The sequence below is a fragment of the Phoenix dactylifera genome, unplaced genomic scaffold (genome assembly GCF_009389715.1).
Source record: "Phoenix dactylifera cultivar Barhee BC4 unplaced genomic scaffold, palm_55x_up_171113_PBpolish2nd_filt_p 000311F, whole genome shotgun sequence".
Lineage (NCBI taxonomy): Eukaryota > Viridiplantae > Streptophyta > Magnoliopsida > Arecales > Arecaceae > Phoenix > Phoenix dactylifera.
The window spans coordinates 519,056-533,011 of NW_024067782.1; the positions used below are offsets into that span (position 1 = coordinate 519,056).

Sequence of the window (13,956 nt, forward strand, 5' to 3'; positions counted from 1 at the left end):
TCTTATTTTTTTAACAAATTTTAAAAAATTATATGTAATCCCTTGAAAGAATTTTCTTTCCATAAATTGTAAGCAATCATCCTCTATGAAAATTAAATCAAATTATCTGTTTCACATCTTTTCTTTATTTATTTTTGCACTTGTATTAAAAATTGGACTAGACACCTCCCATCCTAAATGGTGAGGTCCAATAAGTCTACGAATCCACGGATGAACTGGGTCCATTTATTGGACGGTTCAGATTGTATCTTCTGAGTACCCTACCACGATATCTAAACACCCAGTAAAAAGGAAGGCGACTTAAAACCCTAGAATCCCCTTCCCCCTTTACATGACCGAAGCCAGCCGCAGAACGAAGCGGTAGGAGCAAAACCCTTGCGAGAATGGTAACCTTAATCTCTCCTTTCCTCCGCCTCTCTTCCTCTTCTCTCTCGAACGCTAGCCGAGCCCTAATCTCTCTTTCTTGGCAGGGTATTGATCTCGTCGCCGGCGGCCGGAGCAAGAAGGCCAAGCGCACCGCGCCCAAATCCGACGATGTCTACCTCAAGCTCCTCGTCAAGGTGGGATCCAATTTGGATCCAAGCTGATTTGATCTTTCTTATGTTACTCCTTCTTGTAATCGATGCATGGGGTGAGGATTTCGATCTATTTCTTTATCTGATGGATTCTATTGGACGGTGTTGGTGATCAGCTCTACCGGTTTTTGGTGCGGAGGACCGGGAGCAAGTTCAACGCCGTGATCCTTAAACGGCTGTTTATGAGTAAGATCAACAGGCCCCCAATCTCCCTCAAGAAGCTCATAACGTTCATGGAAGGAAAGGTTAGATCTTTTCCAGCATTTGTTTCTGTAATTCTTTTTGTTTTGTGTTTGTGTATCGATTTTCTTGGTTTTTGGATCAGGAGGATAAGATTGCGGTCTTAGTGGGGACTGTGACAGATGATAAGAGGGTGTATGAGGTCCCAGCAATGACGGTGACGGCTCTTAGGTTCACGGAGACGGCGAGGGCTAGGATTCTTAAGGCTGGTGGAGAGTGCTGGACATTTGACCAGCTCGCTCTCCGTGCACCCCTTGGACAGAACACGGTATGTGTCGATCTAAGCATCACCCTAAGCTGATTTCATTTGGCCTTCTTTGTCATATGGTGCGTATGAAAATGGTAGTGGCGAATGTTATAGACTCGGTGTTCTTATTCTTAGTTTGATAATGTTGGCAATCACAACATTCGCTTTATGTTTTGTCATATGGGGTTCTGTAGATACTAGGATAGTTTGGAACTGTCAGCAATCATCACAATGTATATGGGTAATTTTACAATTACTGCATCATTCAGAACATAAGCTGTTAGTGATGATTCATAAGTCTGTACATCTCATTCTCTTATGGTCAACCGTGGATTGATATAGAGATCAAAGAAGAAAGGACATTTCTTAGTTTGCCTCTGATGCGAGGACTTAAAATTTTGCTAAGAGATCAAAATAAAGAGAACAAAAGGGAAGCCCCTGAGATATCCTTTAGAGTAGGTCGGACCTCTACTCTAGAGAAGAACCTAAACTTAAGATAAAGGGGGTTAAGAGAGCTCATTCAGGGTAGAAACTGGTGTAGAAATTGAACCTAAACCTAAGATGAAGGGTAAAAGAGCCCATTCAATACAGAAACTGGTTCAAAAATCATTGTGGTTGAAGTTGAGAGTCAATAGATAAAGTCTTCTTGCTGCCTCTATCATTTCTCAATAAAGAGGAAGTTATTTCCAGCAGTACTTCCTTTGGGTGTTGGTTTCCGGTAGTTCCCCCCCTTGATAAACTCTTTGGCCAGATAACAAAAATAAATTACCCATTTATGGTCTCTTGTACGAGTAACAAGTGGCTAAACATTGCCGCTCTGAGTGTCATACGTAAACAAGCAATTAGATCTTTGTTGATACAGTGTTATCATCTGCTTATTATAGTTGGCCAATGACTATTTAATTTTGGGTGTAAACGTTATGGTATATTGATGATTTAACTATCTCGGTTTTAGAAGGCAAATGAGCATGCATGCATGTCTGAAAGTTTTAGAAATTAAACCAGGACCTGTCAACCACTCGGTAAGTCTTTGTCCTAATTATTTGTTCATTTTGTTGGACCTATACTGTATTGGAAGGAACGAGTTAGGGGGAAATTGGGTTTATCAATGTTACCCTGTGTCAAATTTCAGTTTTTGATAATTATCATTAAGGTTATTCTGTAAGGAAAAGATAAAGTGACTTTTTCCCACCTCCCTTGTGCCATACAATGCCCATATCCCTCTCCATGTTCCTCACACTTGCATTATCTCAATATCCTATCTCAATGTTCCTCATGCTTGCATTACTATTTTGTAAAGTTTGTATGAGAATTGAGTGATGTTCCATGTAAGGGCAAATTTAACTTATGCAAAACCCCATCGTTGCTTTTAATATAATTTGTATGCAACCAAAGTGTTAAATGAGAAGAATTTTTTCTATTTTTTGGGAGAGGAGGTGGAGAGAGCGAGGGAGGGAGAGAGGGTGAGAGAGAAAGATGAGCTTTTATCTGATAAGTCCAATTAAAGGATCTATAGTTCTGAAGAATAAATAGTAAGCCTTGTCAAGTGATGGTTCATGTTGTCTATCATGCTCTCGATTATTTTTAGTACTTGGGAAATTAAAAAAAATGCGAATGTCTCCTGCTGATACATCAAGTAATTATCTCTTGCTGATACATCAAGTAGATTTAAAATGTATTGGAACAAAAAAAGTGTTTTGGAATATAGTTCATAATCCATATCATTGATCATGCTTCAAATTTTTTGGAACAGTTCAAACTGATTTGATAATTAGTATGTCGTGCTATTGGTATTGTTCACTGCACTAAGTAGGAAATCATTAAAATATATTATTTTTGGTTTCTAGGTGTTTTGGACATTGAGGTTCGAGCTTCGATGTAGATATTTAGTGTCTATGTTCCAACATTCATGTTGCACTGATAAGATTGAGTCTTCTATTTTACTAGAAGGGTTCTAGTTTAACTCTCTATTTTTGACACATACACACACAATATAATATCTTTATTATAAGAGTTTCCATTAATCTTAAGATCTTGGAGTGATTAGCAACTCTGTCCTGTTTAGTTAAGTTTCAACAAAACTTATATGTTAACTTCTTCTTGTTCTTTTTTCTTTTCATATACAAAGATTGATCCAATTTTTGGTCCCAGTGATGCTCATATAAACCATGCTAATGCTGTAATTATTTGATGATTATCTGACGACTATGTTCTTTTCTGAGGCAACTTTTTCACTCATTGAAATTTTATTTCCTTAGGTTTGATGATATAATACCTTCTAAATTGATCCAGATTGGAGATTTGATGCTTGCATTATAAGCTGGAATTATCACTATTGTTCAGAGGTTGAATTTTGGAATGTTTGTTTAGATGTGAATAAGGTCTTGCACTGTTATGTAGACATAGAATTTGCTTGCCTCATTTCTTAAACTACTTATAATATGTTAATAGTTCTATATATTCAATATTTGCCACCTCAAGTTTCAAGCTTGTACTCTTTCCATTCGTTCATGATTTTCTTTTATCATGATGCTTTAAGCCATGATGATATTGTCTTAATCCCAGGCAAGGTTTGCCAAATCGGTATTGGAATCCGTACCAACACACGGTACGCTTGGGTGTGCCAGTACAAACCAGAATTCGTATCGGTCGGTACGGTATCGAACACGGTATGCTTGGGCGTGCCAGTTCTATGCCGGCACGCTCAATTTTTTTTGTCGAGTTTTTCAAGTTGATTTAATCGGTAATCAATTATTTTGAACTTTTTTAATGATTTTAAGTCTAATTTGATATTTTTTGATGTTTCTATGATCTCGGTTTAACCTAAATGATGCATTTTATTGTTTTAAAATTATACAAATTATAAAATGATTAGTGAGATATTGCATGTTACAAAAAACAACTAAATATCCTTAAATCAAGTGTGAGATAAAAAAATATAAAATAATACAATTAATTATATATATTTAAAGTACAACATACATACCAATATCTAAAATCTCATTGTGCACGTGATCAGAAGCATCAATCAACTTGTGGAAGAAAGTTTTCGTATCATAATATGTCAGAAAGTTGATAATGCTTCGTCTGGTAGAATCAGTCCAATCATCACAATCACCGTCAGTCCATATGTGGGCCACTTGTTCTTGTATGAGGCAATTCATTATTCTAGTTTTTTATTATTGTCAAGAAGCTTACCGTAGATGTTCTTCGGGGCTGGAGGATCTACACTGGGACCGGCAATCTGGATGGCGAAAATGGCAGACCCATAGTAGTATTATCTGCCACATTCATTAGGATGTGGTTGAAGTAGAACTAGGATCCAATAGCTCATCATATATCCTTCTTATTATTTTGCTTATCCTTTTTCAGCATAGATGCAAAAAGTCCTCAGCATAGATGTAAACTGCTATACGGCCACCGTTTCTGCTGACGAGGAGGTTCTTATGAATTCTGGATCTGTCTTGCTGCTCGCAGAATCAGAGTCCGACTCGTATTCTGAGGGCTCACATCGAGCTTTATGACTGGCCATTTCATCTTGCTGCCACTGATCATTCAAGCTCGCTTGCATAGTAATCTAAATCTGTCTTGTCATTTGGAGCGGACGCCTCTTCTAACTTCCTAAAGTGATAGAAAGGTGGCTCTCCGTTCGACGGTCCACCTCTGCATTCTTCGTGAAAATTCTCTTCTTCGCTGTTCTAAAATCAGTGAAGTGCTTTTTTCATCATCTGCCGAATCTTTTGTGGAAATTTTCGGTACATAGATATATCGGGATAACCACCAGCTAAGCGCTGCTTCAACCTGCTTACCTTTCTTCTTTAACTCTGTATTGCACCGGTTGCATTTTCAATGGTGTCGACTCGAGAGTATTTGTCCATGATTCCAACTAATGTCATATTCTAGCTTCTTTTTTCTTTATGGCTTCATTCCTGCAGGTTTATCAAGTACGTTCCTTTATCAATTATTTAAAAATAGCAAAATTTTGTAACGATGAAGATAATTTTTTTATGTCAAAAAATACATCTAATTTACCTAATATATAATACTAATTTTTCATATTTATTTATTTATATATTTTTTAATAATTTTTAAATTTAAAATTATCTTTAAATTATCATAAATTAAGAAAAATATGTTTTCTACTTTAGAAATTATTTTTTATAATTTTCGGTATTATTGATATATTTTTAATTATTTTTTAAATTTAAAAATAATTTTTAAATATTAATATTTTGAAAAATTATTTTCAGCTCGGATCTATGTAGAACTCAACAATGGATGCTACATATATTTTTTAGGCCCATTGGCATAATCAAAGGCTACTTATTTTTTAAATTTTTTCAAATTTAGGTTTAGGCCACTGTATGCATGATCACATCAAAATTTGAATAAATGGACACCAAATTTTGCTAGAGAGTAGCTTGCATGCCCTTAAATATGCTTCTAATTTTACAATTTTTTAAATTTTATTATATATATGTATATTTATTTTTTTATTCAAAAATATATTTTTAATTTTTAAAAATTATAAATAATGTAGAAAATAAAAATTTTTATGCCATCATAGATCATCCAAATCGAAAATTTTGGCATGATTTTTTCTTAGTTTGCAAATTTTGAGCTATTTTTTTAGCAAAAAAAATTGAGAGAATGATATAGAGGAGAGGAAGCACACTTTATTTAGGCTTGGATCTTTTAATCATGCCGAATCGGTATGATTTTCGCTGTGGGGGGAAGGAGAAAGTCGGAGGGCTTAGAAATGATATCTTTTAATCAACAAACAAATGAAAGGGGAGGGGCTCAGTTCAGAACCGGGTCGACTCTGTGCGAATGGATCCAGTCGGTTCCTATTGGTTTCGGCTGGTTCTGGTCAGTTCGGTCTGGTTCGGACTTTTTTGACTAGTTCCGGTCGGTTCGAAACCGGTTCTGGCCGGTTCAGGGTCGAAACCAACTCCAATAGACGAACCGATCCGGTTTTCCACCGAGTCGTCTTGGTACGAGCCGAACCGGGCGGTTCGGTCTGGTTCGGCCTTCCTTGATCCTAGGTCATTAAGAAACCTTCCAGAATATGGAAATCAAGGAATAAATACCATGACAGTATTTGAGCAAAAATATATAATTTGATTTTTTGTATTTAGATCATCTTGTGCAGTCATATTTTGATTTCTTTTGACATCCTCTAGTGCCTCAGTATGCTGATGTTTAGATCATTGTTTTATTTATCTCCTTTTCTCTTAGTGTATTTATATGTGAGGAAACCATGTGTGTTGTCTTCATAGATTTGTATTTGTAACAATCTTAATTGATGAGTCTTCTCACGTACCATTTAAATTTGTCTGCCAATTCTTCTTTGTTGAAGTGTTGGTTGACAATGTCTTTGTTCATATTCTTAGAGGAATATCACAGTTTCCCCTTCTTGCAGTGTCTTCATGGTTTATTTTACATTTGATTATTTTTATGTAATTTTCAATGAAGATAAGAAGAAAATTCTATATATGGAGTGATAGGTAGTACTCCAATGGGTTATACTTGGCAGGTTATGTTTTTTTTTTGGTACAGAGGTTATGCTTCTTTAATTTTATGTATCGGCACTAGTACTGAAAAATACAGGGCGTGAAATTTTGATGGAAGCATATATCTTCTCAGCAGTTGTCCTATCAAATTGATATATGCGTAGCGTTCTATGGAAGTTGAACGTTTACCATGAGTTTGTTATGGCCATCTGTTATGATTTCGAAAAATGGGTGTATTTTCTAATTCGAAATAAACTTCTTGTTCTTGCAGGTTCTCTTGAGGGGTCCGAAGAATGCCCGGGAAGCTGTGAAACACTTTGGTCCGGCTCCTGGTGTGCCTCACAGCCACACAAAGCCTTATGTCCGTTCCAAGGGGAGGAAATTTGAGAAGGCCAGAGGAAGAAGGAACAGCAGGGGATTTAGGGTTTAGGTCTCATCCTAGTTATTCCAAGGGCAAACTTAAATGTTACTATTTGAGTAGCAAGGATCTTCTATGTTTGGAATATCTTGGCATGTTTCAGTTTTCAGGACATGGGGAAGTGAAGCAGACGTGCAGCTTTCTGTTCATTTGATTCAAAGCTCGAACCATTTACATTGTTGTTTTATGAGAAATTTTTGATGGCTTGTTTTGTAGTCAAGTTGGGGTTGGGATGTGTTCTGTGACTTGGGTTTCAAAAACTGCTAGAGATTGGCAATAGAAATCACCACCTGCGTTCTTAACAATGGAAAATTAATAATTTTTGTCAACTATTTATATGCTGATGGATTATCAGTTGAAGCAGAGCTGATGAATTTCTTTTTTCAATGAAGCAGATTTCTGGTTCATATTCAGTGTTGATTACTAGTGTCAATCGTCATACTGATTGCACCTGCTGAAGCTAAAATCAATCAAGCTATTTTGGGGTTCCTAATGCTCACGGCGGACCAAGATCCTGGAATCTTTCATAACCTTTTTTTAAAAAAAATTTTATCCTTTTCGTCATTCGATTGATCGTTTTTGTGTTTGATTTCCATTTAGGAGCCGGTGTTGTTCTTGAAACCTACCTCGTCCTACCTCCAGAATGGGGGGATCATCGAGTTCCCGCACGCCATGTCCAGAATACATGGAATCATGCTTCTTCTCTTCCCTTACTCTAGATTCAATGCTATAAATGAAGTGAATTAGAGATTTGATTCTAGATAACCAACAGTATTACTTGCGAATGAAGCAGGGTACGCATTTGCTTTGGAATATGAGTCATATGACTGCAAGAGAGATCCAATCTTCTGCTTTTCTTAAAAAATAATTTAGGTATTGGTACCTTCTATGTAGTCAGTATGGACATATCTTTTCATATGCCTCAACGTGTCAACTAACCTTTCTCATGCTGCAAGGCACAGTCTACTTCATTTTCTTCTTTTTAATTATTTCATAGTTTATCGCATGGCTATCTACATCAATTGTTCAACATCCAAAGGTAGCCAAGGATTCGTTGAAGTATAATAAGTAGCTACATGATAATGTATAAATGCAATTGATTGGATAACAAAGGATAGGAAAAATGTAATTTCACATCAATGTTGTGTTGGAGGAGCCATCAAGTGTCGAAATGCACCAAAGTCCATGCTGATCCTCTAGGACTCTAAAGAGTGCAAAATTGCAATCCACAGTCTCCTGGTTGGTTGCCTCTCAAGGTCTCAAAAATTGCATCGCATTATTGCATTCATTTTATGCTCAATATATGCTTTCCATAAATATTCGTAACATAGTAACGGATGGATATTGACAAGCAAAGCATGCTTAAGCAGAGCTTTCTTTCTTTCTTATTTTTTTATTTTTTTTTGGTACATCATCGACTCACACACAACGGGTGTGAGTTAGCCCTTAGAATCAGAAAGCATAAGAAATTGCAAGGAAGACGGAATAGAGTTGTAGTTCTCTCAGATAACATCTCCGAAATGATGAGCCACATAGGATACCATCCAATCTGCAGCATTGTTGGTCTCTCTGTAAATATGAGTAGCCCGAGAGCCGACGTATTCACCTAAAAGACGGTGAATATTGTGGAGCAACCGCAACCCCCTGGCAGCACGCCCGAGACCCTGAATCCCTTCGATCATCGTGACGGAGTCCCCCTCAAGAATAATGCGATCCGCACCCAGCATCTGCCTCGCGTAGGAGGCCCTCCCAAGCGGCTCTGACCTCGGCGACAGACTGATCGAAAATCTGCCGACCCTCGGCCGCCACTAATCTGGCTTGTTGATCTGCTGCTACATCCACCCTCCTTGACACTACCGTTAAAGTTCACCTTAAGAAAACCAAGGGCGGGGGCTCTCAAAAGACGAGCACAATTCTGGACGCTGCAAGAGCAAAATGAGAGTCCCAGATTTTCCTAGCCAACCCAAGGACAACGACGCATTGATGTCAAAGACCTCCACCGCATGAAGTAGGGCCCTATTCACCACTCTCGGGTGCGCACCTCTATCCTCAAAGACTCGGACGTTCCTATCTAGCCAGCAGTGATAAGCTAGATAAGCCACCTTAATCCCCTGCTCTAGAAGGTCGGGCCTCCGAGAGGACTCAGCCAGAAAGAGCAGAAAATCCTCAGTCGATGACCACCCCTGTCGTAGCTTAGAGGAGGCCGAGGTGCACTTCCAAATCCGAACAGACTATTGGCATCTAAAAAGGATATGAAAGATAGACTTCTCCGCCTCCTGACATGCCCAACAACCTAGGGTGATGCTCACCCCTCGCCGAGCCAGCACTCTTCTTGATGACCCAAAGATTGATTTAAAGATTGATTTTGATGATCACAAAACCTTGAAGTATAAATACTAATGTTTGTGTTGCAAGAAGAAAGATAATTTGTTTTGCAAGGAACATAGCAAGTTGGAAAAATACAAGAAGGCCTCAAAAGCTCTCAAGAAAAGTTGGAAGAAAGCTACAATTTATTGGCCCAAGTTTCAAGTTCAAAGGATTTAAGTTGGAGAAGCAAATTCAAAGAAAGATTCAAAAGAATAGTCCTCGAGTCGACTCCTGGAAGTTCAGAGTCGACTCTGGCACTCTGGAGTTTCAAGGAACAGTGCTCGAGTCGACTCCGGAACTTTACGAGTCGACTCCGACTGAGAACAGACAAAAAAAACAGAGAGTTGATTTTCAGTGCTACAGTGCTCGAGTCGACTCCGAGATCGACTCCGAGACTGCAGGTCGACTCCAGGACTGCAAACAGACAAAAAATAGAGAGTTGATTTTCAGTACTACAGTGCTCGAGTCGACTCCTACTTTAGCCGAGTCGACTCCAGCACGCTGGGAGGCATAACGGCTAGTTTTTTCTCAACTCCAACGGCTCTATTTTTGTCTCTAACGGCTAGATTTTTGTTCCCACTCCCTCTAAAGCTATAAAATCAAGGGGAGAGCAAGGGGAGAAGGTATGGAAGTGGGAGAGAACACTTAGGAAAGAGATCTCAAAGAAAAATCTCCCAAAAGCACAAAAGGGCCATTCAAAGCAAAATAGAGAGAAGAAGAGCATCCAAGTGAATCCCAAAGCTTCCTCTTCAACTGTGTGCTGCCTCAGTGATCTTCTACCTCGTGCCAAATCAGAAGAGGGTCAAGTAAAGAAGAAGCCGAGTTCCTTCATCTACAAATTTGTTTGAGGGCTTCTTCTCTTTACTCTACTTGTTTACATTGCTATATTTGCTTGTTTAAGAAGCTTGTATTTGTTTTAAATTCTTGTTCTAATATCTTGTAACTTGATTCAATCAAGGGATTGAATCAAGGGGTTAAGGTTTGTTGGTGAGCCAAAGGGAAAACCAACGTTGTAAGGTTGTGGTTGGTGAGCCTTTGGGAAAACCAACTGGGTTGGATTGTGAGCCCGTGAAAACAATCGATTGGTTCTAGTCGGTGAGTCTGTGAAAACCGACCGAGTTCGTTGTGATCTCGCAAAACAAGTTGGGTTGTGAGCTTGTAAAACAACCGACTGTAATCTGAGGGATTATAGTGAAATTCCCAAGAGGTCTTGGAGAGTGGATGTAGGTGCTGGGGTGCACCGAACCACTATACATCTTTGTGTTTGTGATGCCTTATCTCTTGTATTTCATGCCTTACATTCTTGCTTGATTATGTAATATCTCTAGCTTTGTTTTCTATAGAGTTATAAGTGATTGTTTAGAATTTGCTTAGCTTCCACTCCATTCTTACCATACACATAGATTAAAATTGATCATACAACTATAAGTTAATTTTAGATCAATTGCACCCTAAAGCCATAGTATAATTGCTCTAGCTTAATTTTCCACTGCTTTACTTGTAATTGCCTAGAGCTTAAGTAAATAACATCTTATCATTCCGCTGCATTCTATTCAAAGTAAAAATTAGGGAACATAATTTTTAGAAAACCCAATTCACCCCCCCCTCTTAGGTTGTCACCTTGGGCAACACTTCTGGTTGGCAAACATCCCCAGGCCACCTCCAGACAAATAAGGCCACACAGGTGGATACGCAGTCGCCAATTCCAATCCCCCTCAATCAGTCGTGCCGTAGTCCTCCTGACCAGCCCAAGAAGGTCTCGAGTCCGCAGCTGTCCTGCCAATTTGGCCCCACACCCTCCTATCCTCCACCATACCTGCTAGGATTGGCACCGCCAACTCCCGCTCAGCCAGTTGCTCGCCAAAGGCCCGCTGCACGAGGTCCACATCCCATCCTCGCTCTTCTGGGGCAAATAGATCATGAACCCTGTGCCCCTCCAGCCCCTCGAGGTCGAAATAGGTGCGCCACCTGCTCAGCAGTACGCTGGCCAGCCAACAGTCCCCCAAGACATCCACTGATCGCTCATCACCAATCTCTCATCTGATCTCCGAAATCACCGAGGGAGCATGAGAACATATCTTTTGCTAGAAGAAGGAGCTGCGCCGACCCATGCGGAAGATGGACGGGTCCGCCAGGTTTCCATACTTGGCCCTCATCAGGGAGCCCCAGAGACTCGCCTGCTTCAGAATAAACTTGACTGCCATCCTAGTATAGCGAAGGCCTTCCGCCGCTCGATCAGGAAGTGGATCCCCAGTCCACCACAGCTAGTCGGCTGGCAAATCATATCCAATCAGAACTTTCCATTAGCATCACCTTCTTCGTTGTTCATTAAACTTTTCCTGTATAATACTGCCATGTATAATCTTATGGGCTTTAAGAGGTATAACCTTTAGCATAGGTTTAGTTATATGACTATGTTATAGAGTTACGAACTGAGATATAGTTAGCTTACTTGGTGGAGCTGCTGCTACTGGGTAAAGAAATCTATGTCCATTCTATCCTAAAGCCCGCTGTTTGATTGCCATACCATAAGCGGTGATCCTCATGGTCGCTTAGGCCATTTCCAGCCCTGCTCTTTTCTTATACCTGAGAGTAAACAATTACAAATATATGTATTTCTCTTCCTTCTAGTAGCTTTGTAGATAAGGGGTCCAGGGAATAAAAGCAGGTATACATTTTTCTGTTTTTTAATCATGATATTATATATTTTTCATTTTTTTCTGAGAGTGATGAAATAATAATGTGTTAATTTTATAGAACTTAGAAAATATTTTAAGTTGTATAATATGGCAACATTCTTTTAGATTTGTGCAGCAATGACATAGTCGTGCACATTTTTATATTCCGAGTATGAGAAACTGATGTTTTCAATAGCTGAGTAATTACCATGTTATTGCAGTCAGCAGGTCTCCCATGGGACAGTGGCCAAAGGGCAGGACGCATTCGCTCCAATCGGTGCACTTGTAAGGAAGCCTGATTTCTTTGAGGGTTTATCAGAGAATACCAATCATACATTTCGCAAAAAGTTCGAGTGCATGCAACAATAAACTAGTTATCATGTTTTGTCTTCCTAGTTTCAAGTTCATATCCTTTGAGGGTTTTTCAGAGAATGCCAATCATAGGCATTCACTCCTCACCAATGCAGTAAACAGTTTGATATATGCCATTGGTTGACCCTTTAGCACTCTAATCCTTTAGAATTCAGACTATTATATGACCAAGTTAGTGTTAGTATAAGCATATTGAGCTGTTTGACTGTCCTATCAATTCCTTCTGCCCAGGCCCTCAGGGTGCTGGCCCCGTCAGTGTGTGCCAACCGATTACAGCCGGCACAACAGGTCTGATAGATATCCACTTTGATGTCCAGAGATGCCAAAAACCAGTCAGTGGTTGCTGCCGTAGTATAATAAGGAGATATTTATGAAGCTGATTTGAGCTGGATTTTATGCTGGAGCACATTAGTGATCGGAACAGAGTTGCAGCTTATGAGAATAAAGTTAGCATGAACATAGCCACCAAAATCGAGAGAGAGAGAGAGAGAGAACGACTAAGCGTTGGAGGAACAGTTGTATGACGCATCTAGAGGATCTCTCCAGAGTATTGGGCAGCAAAGGAGGCGACACAGTTAGCGGCGTTGTTCGCTTCTTGGTACACATACACGGCCTGAAAGGCATCACACTCCCTCACCAGTCACCGGATGTCGCCTAGTAGCGGGTATTTTGCCCTTCTCCGCCCCTCTTTTTTATTTAACCAATCACCACAGCTGAATCTCCCCTCAAGGATGATACTCTTGGCCCCTAAGACCCATCTTGCGTAGAAGATTCCCTCTTGCGCTGCCCTGAGCTCCGCCTCAAGAGCTGATGCCGCGAAAGTGCGTCGCCCCCGCCCCAAAAGTAGCTCCAGCTCTATCTCCACTAGCAGACAACGAGCTGTCAAAGTTCATCTTGAGATGGCCAGAGGGTGGGGGCTCCCAAGAAACAAAAACAGACCTGAGCGCTATAATAGCAGAGAGGGGATCCCAGATGTCCCTAGCCATCCCAGACCAAGCAACAATGGCAGCCTTAGTGACCTCAACGACCTGACAAAGGGCTCTTTCCACAACAATCCTCAGGATGCCCTCATATCCTCGAAGACCCTACTATGCCTGTCCAGCCAAATGTGGTACGCCAGATAGGCACAGGCGATGCCCCACTCAGCAGTACTTGGTGATCACATGACAACCCTCATGTGGCGAAGTAAATTCTCTACTACTCAGTGGTCCTCGGCATAGGAAACGAGGCCCTCCTCCAGATCTGTGCGGCCCGTGGGCATCCAAGTAGAGCATGGCTGACCAACTCCATCATATCAAGGCAATCCACACACGTCTGAAGGATCCTGACCCTCCTCCTAGCCAGCACACTTATGGTCGGCAGACAACCCTAGGCCACCTTCAGATAAATAAAGCCACTCGGGGGTGAACCCGCATCTTCCAGATCCATCCGCTGTCAAGCTGCTAGGATGCCTCTCCGCCAATCACCGTCTCCAGATCCGCTGAATGTACCTTGGCCCTCCCTGTGGTCATCCAGAGTAGACTGTCCGTTAACGCTCCTTGAGGCA

At 40.3% G+C, this 13,956-nt stretch overlaps 1 protein-coding gene and 1 non-coding gene across 2 annotated transcripts; both read left to right on the forward strand.

Annotated features, from left to right (window-relative positions):
• Nucleotides 1-234: 234 nt before the first annotated feature.
• On the forward strand, nt 235-7,322 carry LOC103696227 (60S ribosomal protein L18-2). Its single transcript, XM_039118148.1, has 5 exons — nt 235-386; nt 471-560; nt 692-820; nt 901-1,083; nt 6,847-7,322. Exons 1-5 carry the CDS (start codon nt 384-386, stop codon nt 7,003-7,005), a joined length of 564 nt encoding a protein of 187 aa, XP_038974076.1. The 5' UTR covers nt 235-383; the 3' UTR covers nt 7,006-7,322.
• On the forward strand, nt 3,206-3,290 carry LOC113461175. The gene has a single exon (XR_003383277.1). It is a non-coding gene; the product is annotated as a small nucleolar RNA snoR53Y (small nucleolar RNA).
• Nucleotides 7,323-13,956: the final 6,634 nt, after the last annotated feature.

Bases quoted from the DNA above. Each gene is read 5' to 3' on its own strand.
- LOC103696227 (XM_039118148.1), top strand. The intron at 561-691 runs GTGGGATCCAAT...GTTGGTGATCAG, and splicing joins ACCTCAAGCTCCTCGTCAAG to CTCTACCGGTTTTTGGTGCG. The intron at 1,084-6,846 runs GTATGTGTCGAT...TTGTTCTTGCAG, and splicing joins CACCCCTTGGACAGAACACG to GTTCTCTTGAGGGGTCCGAA.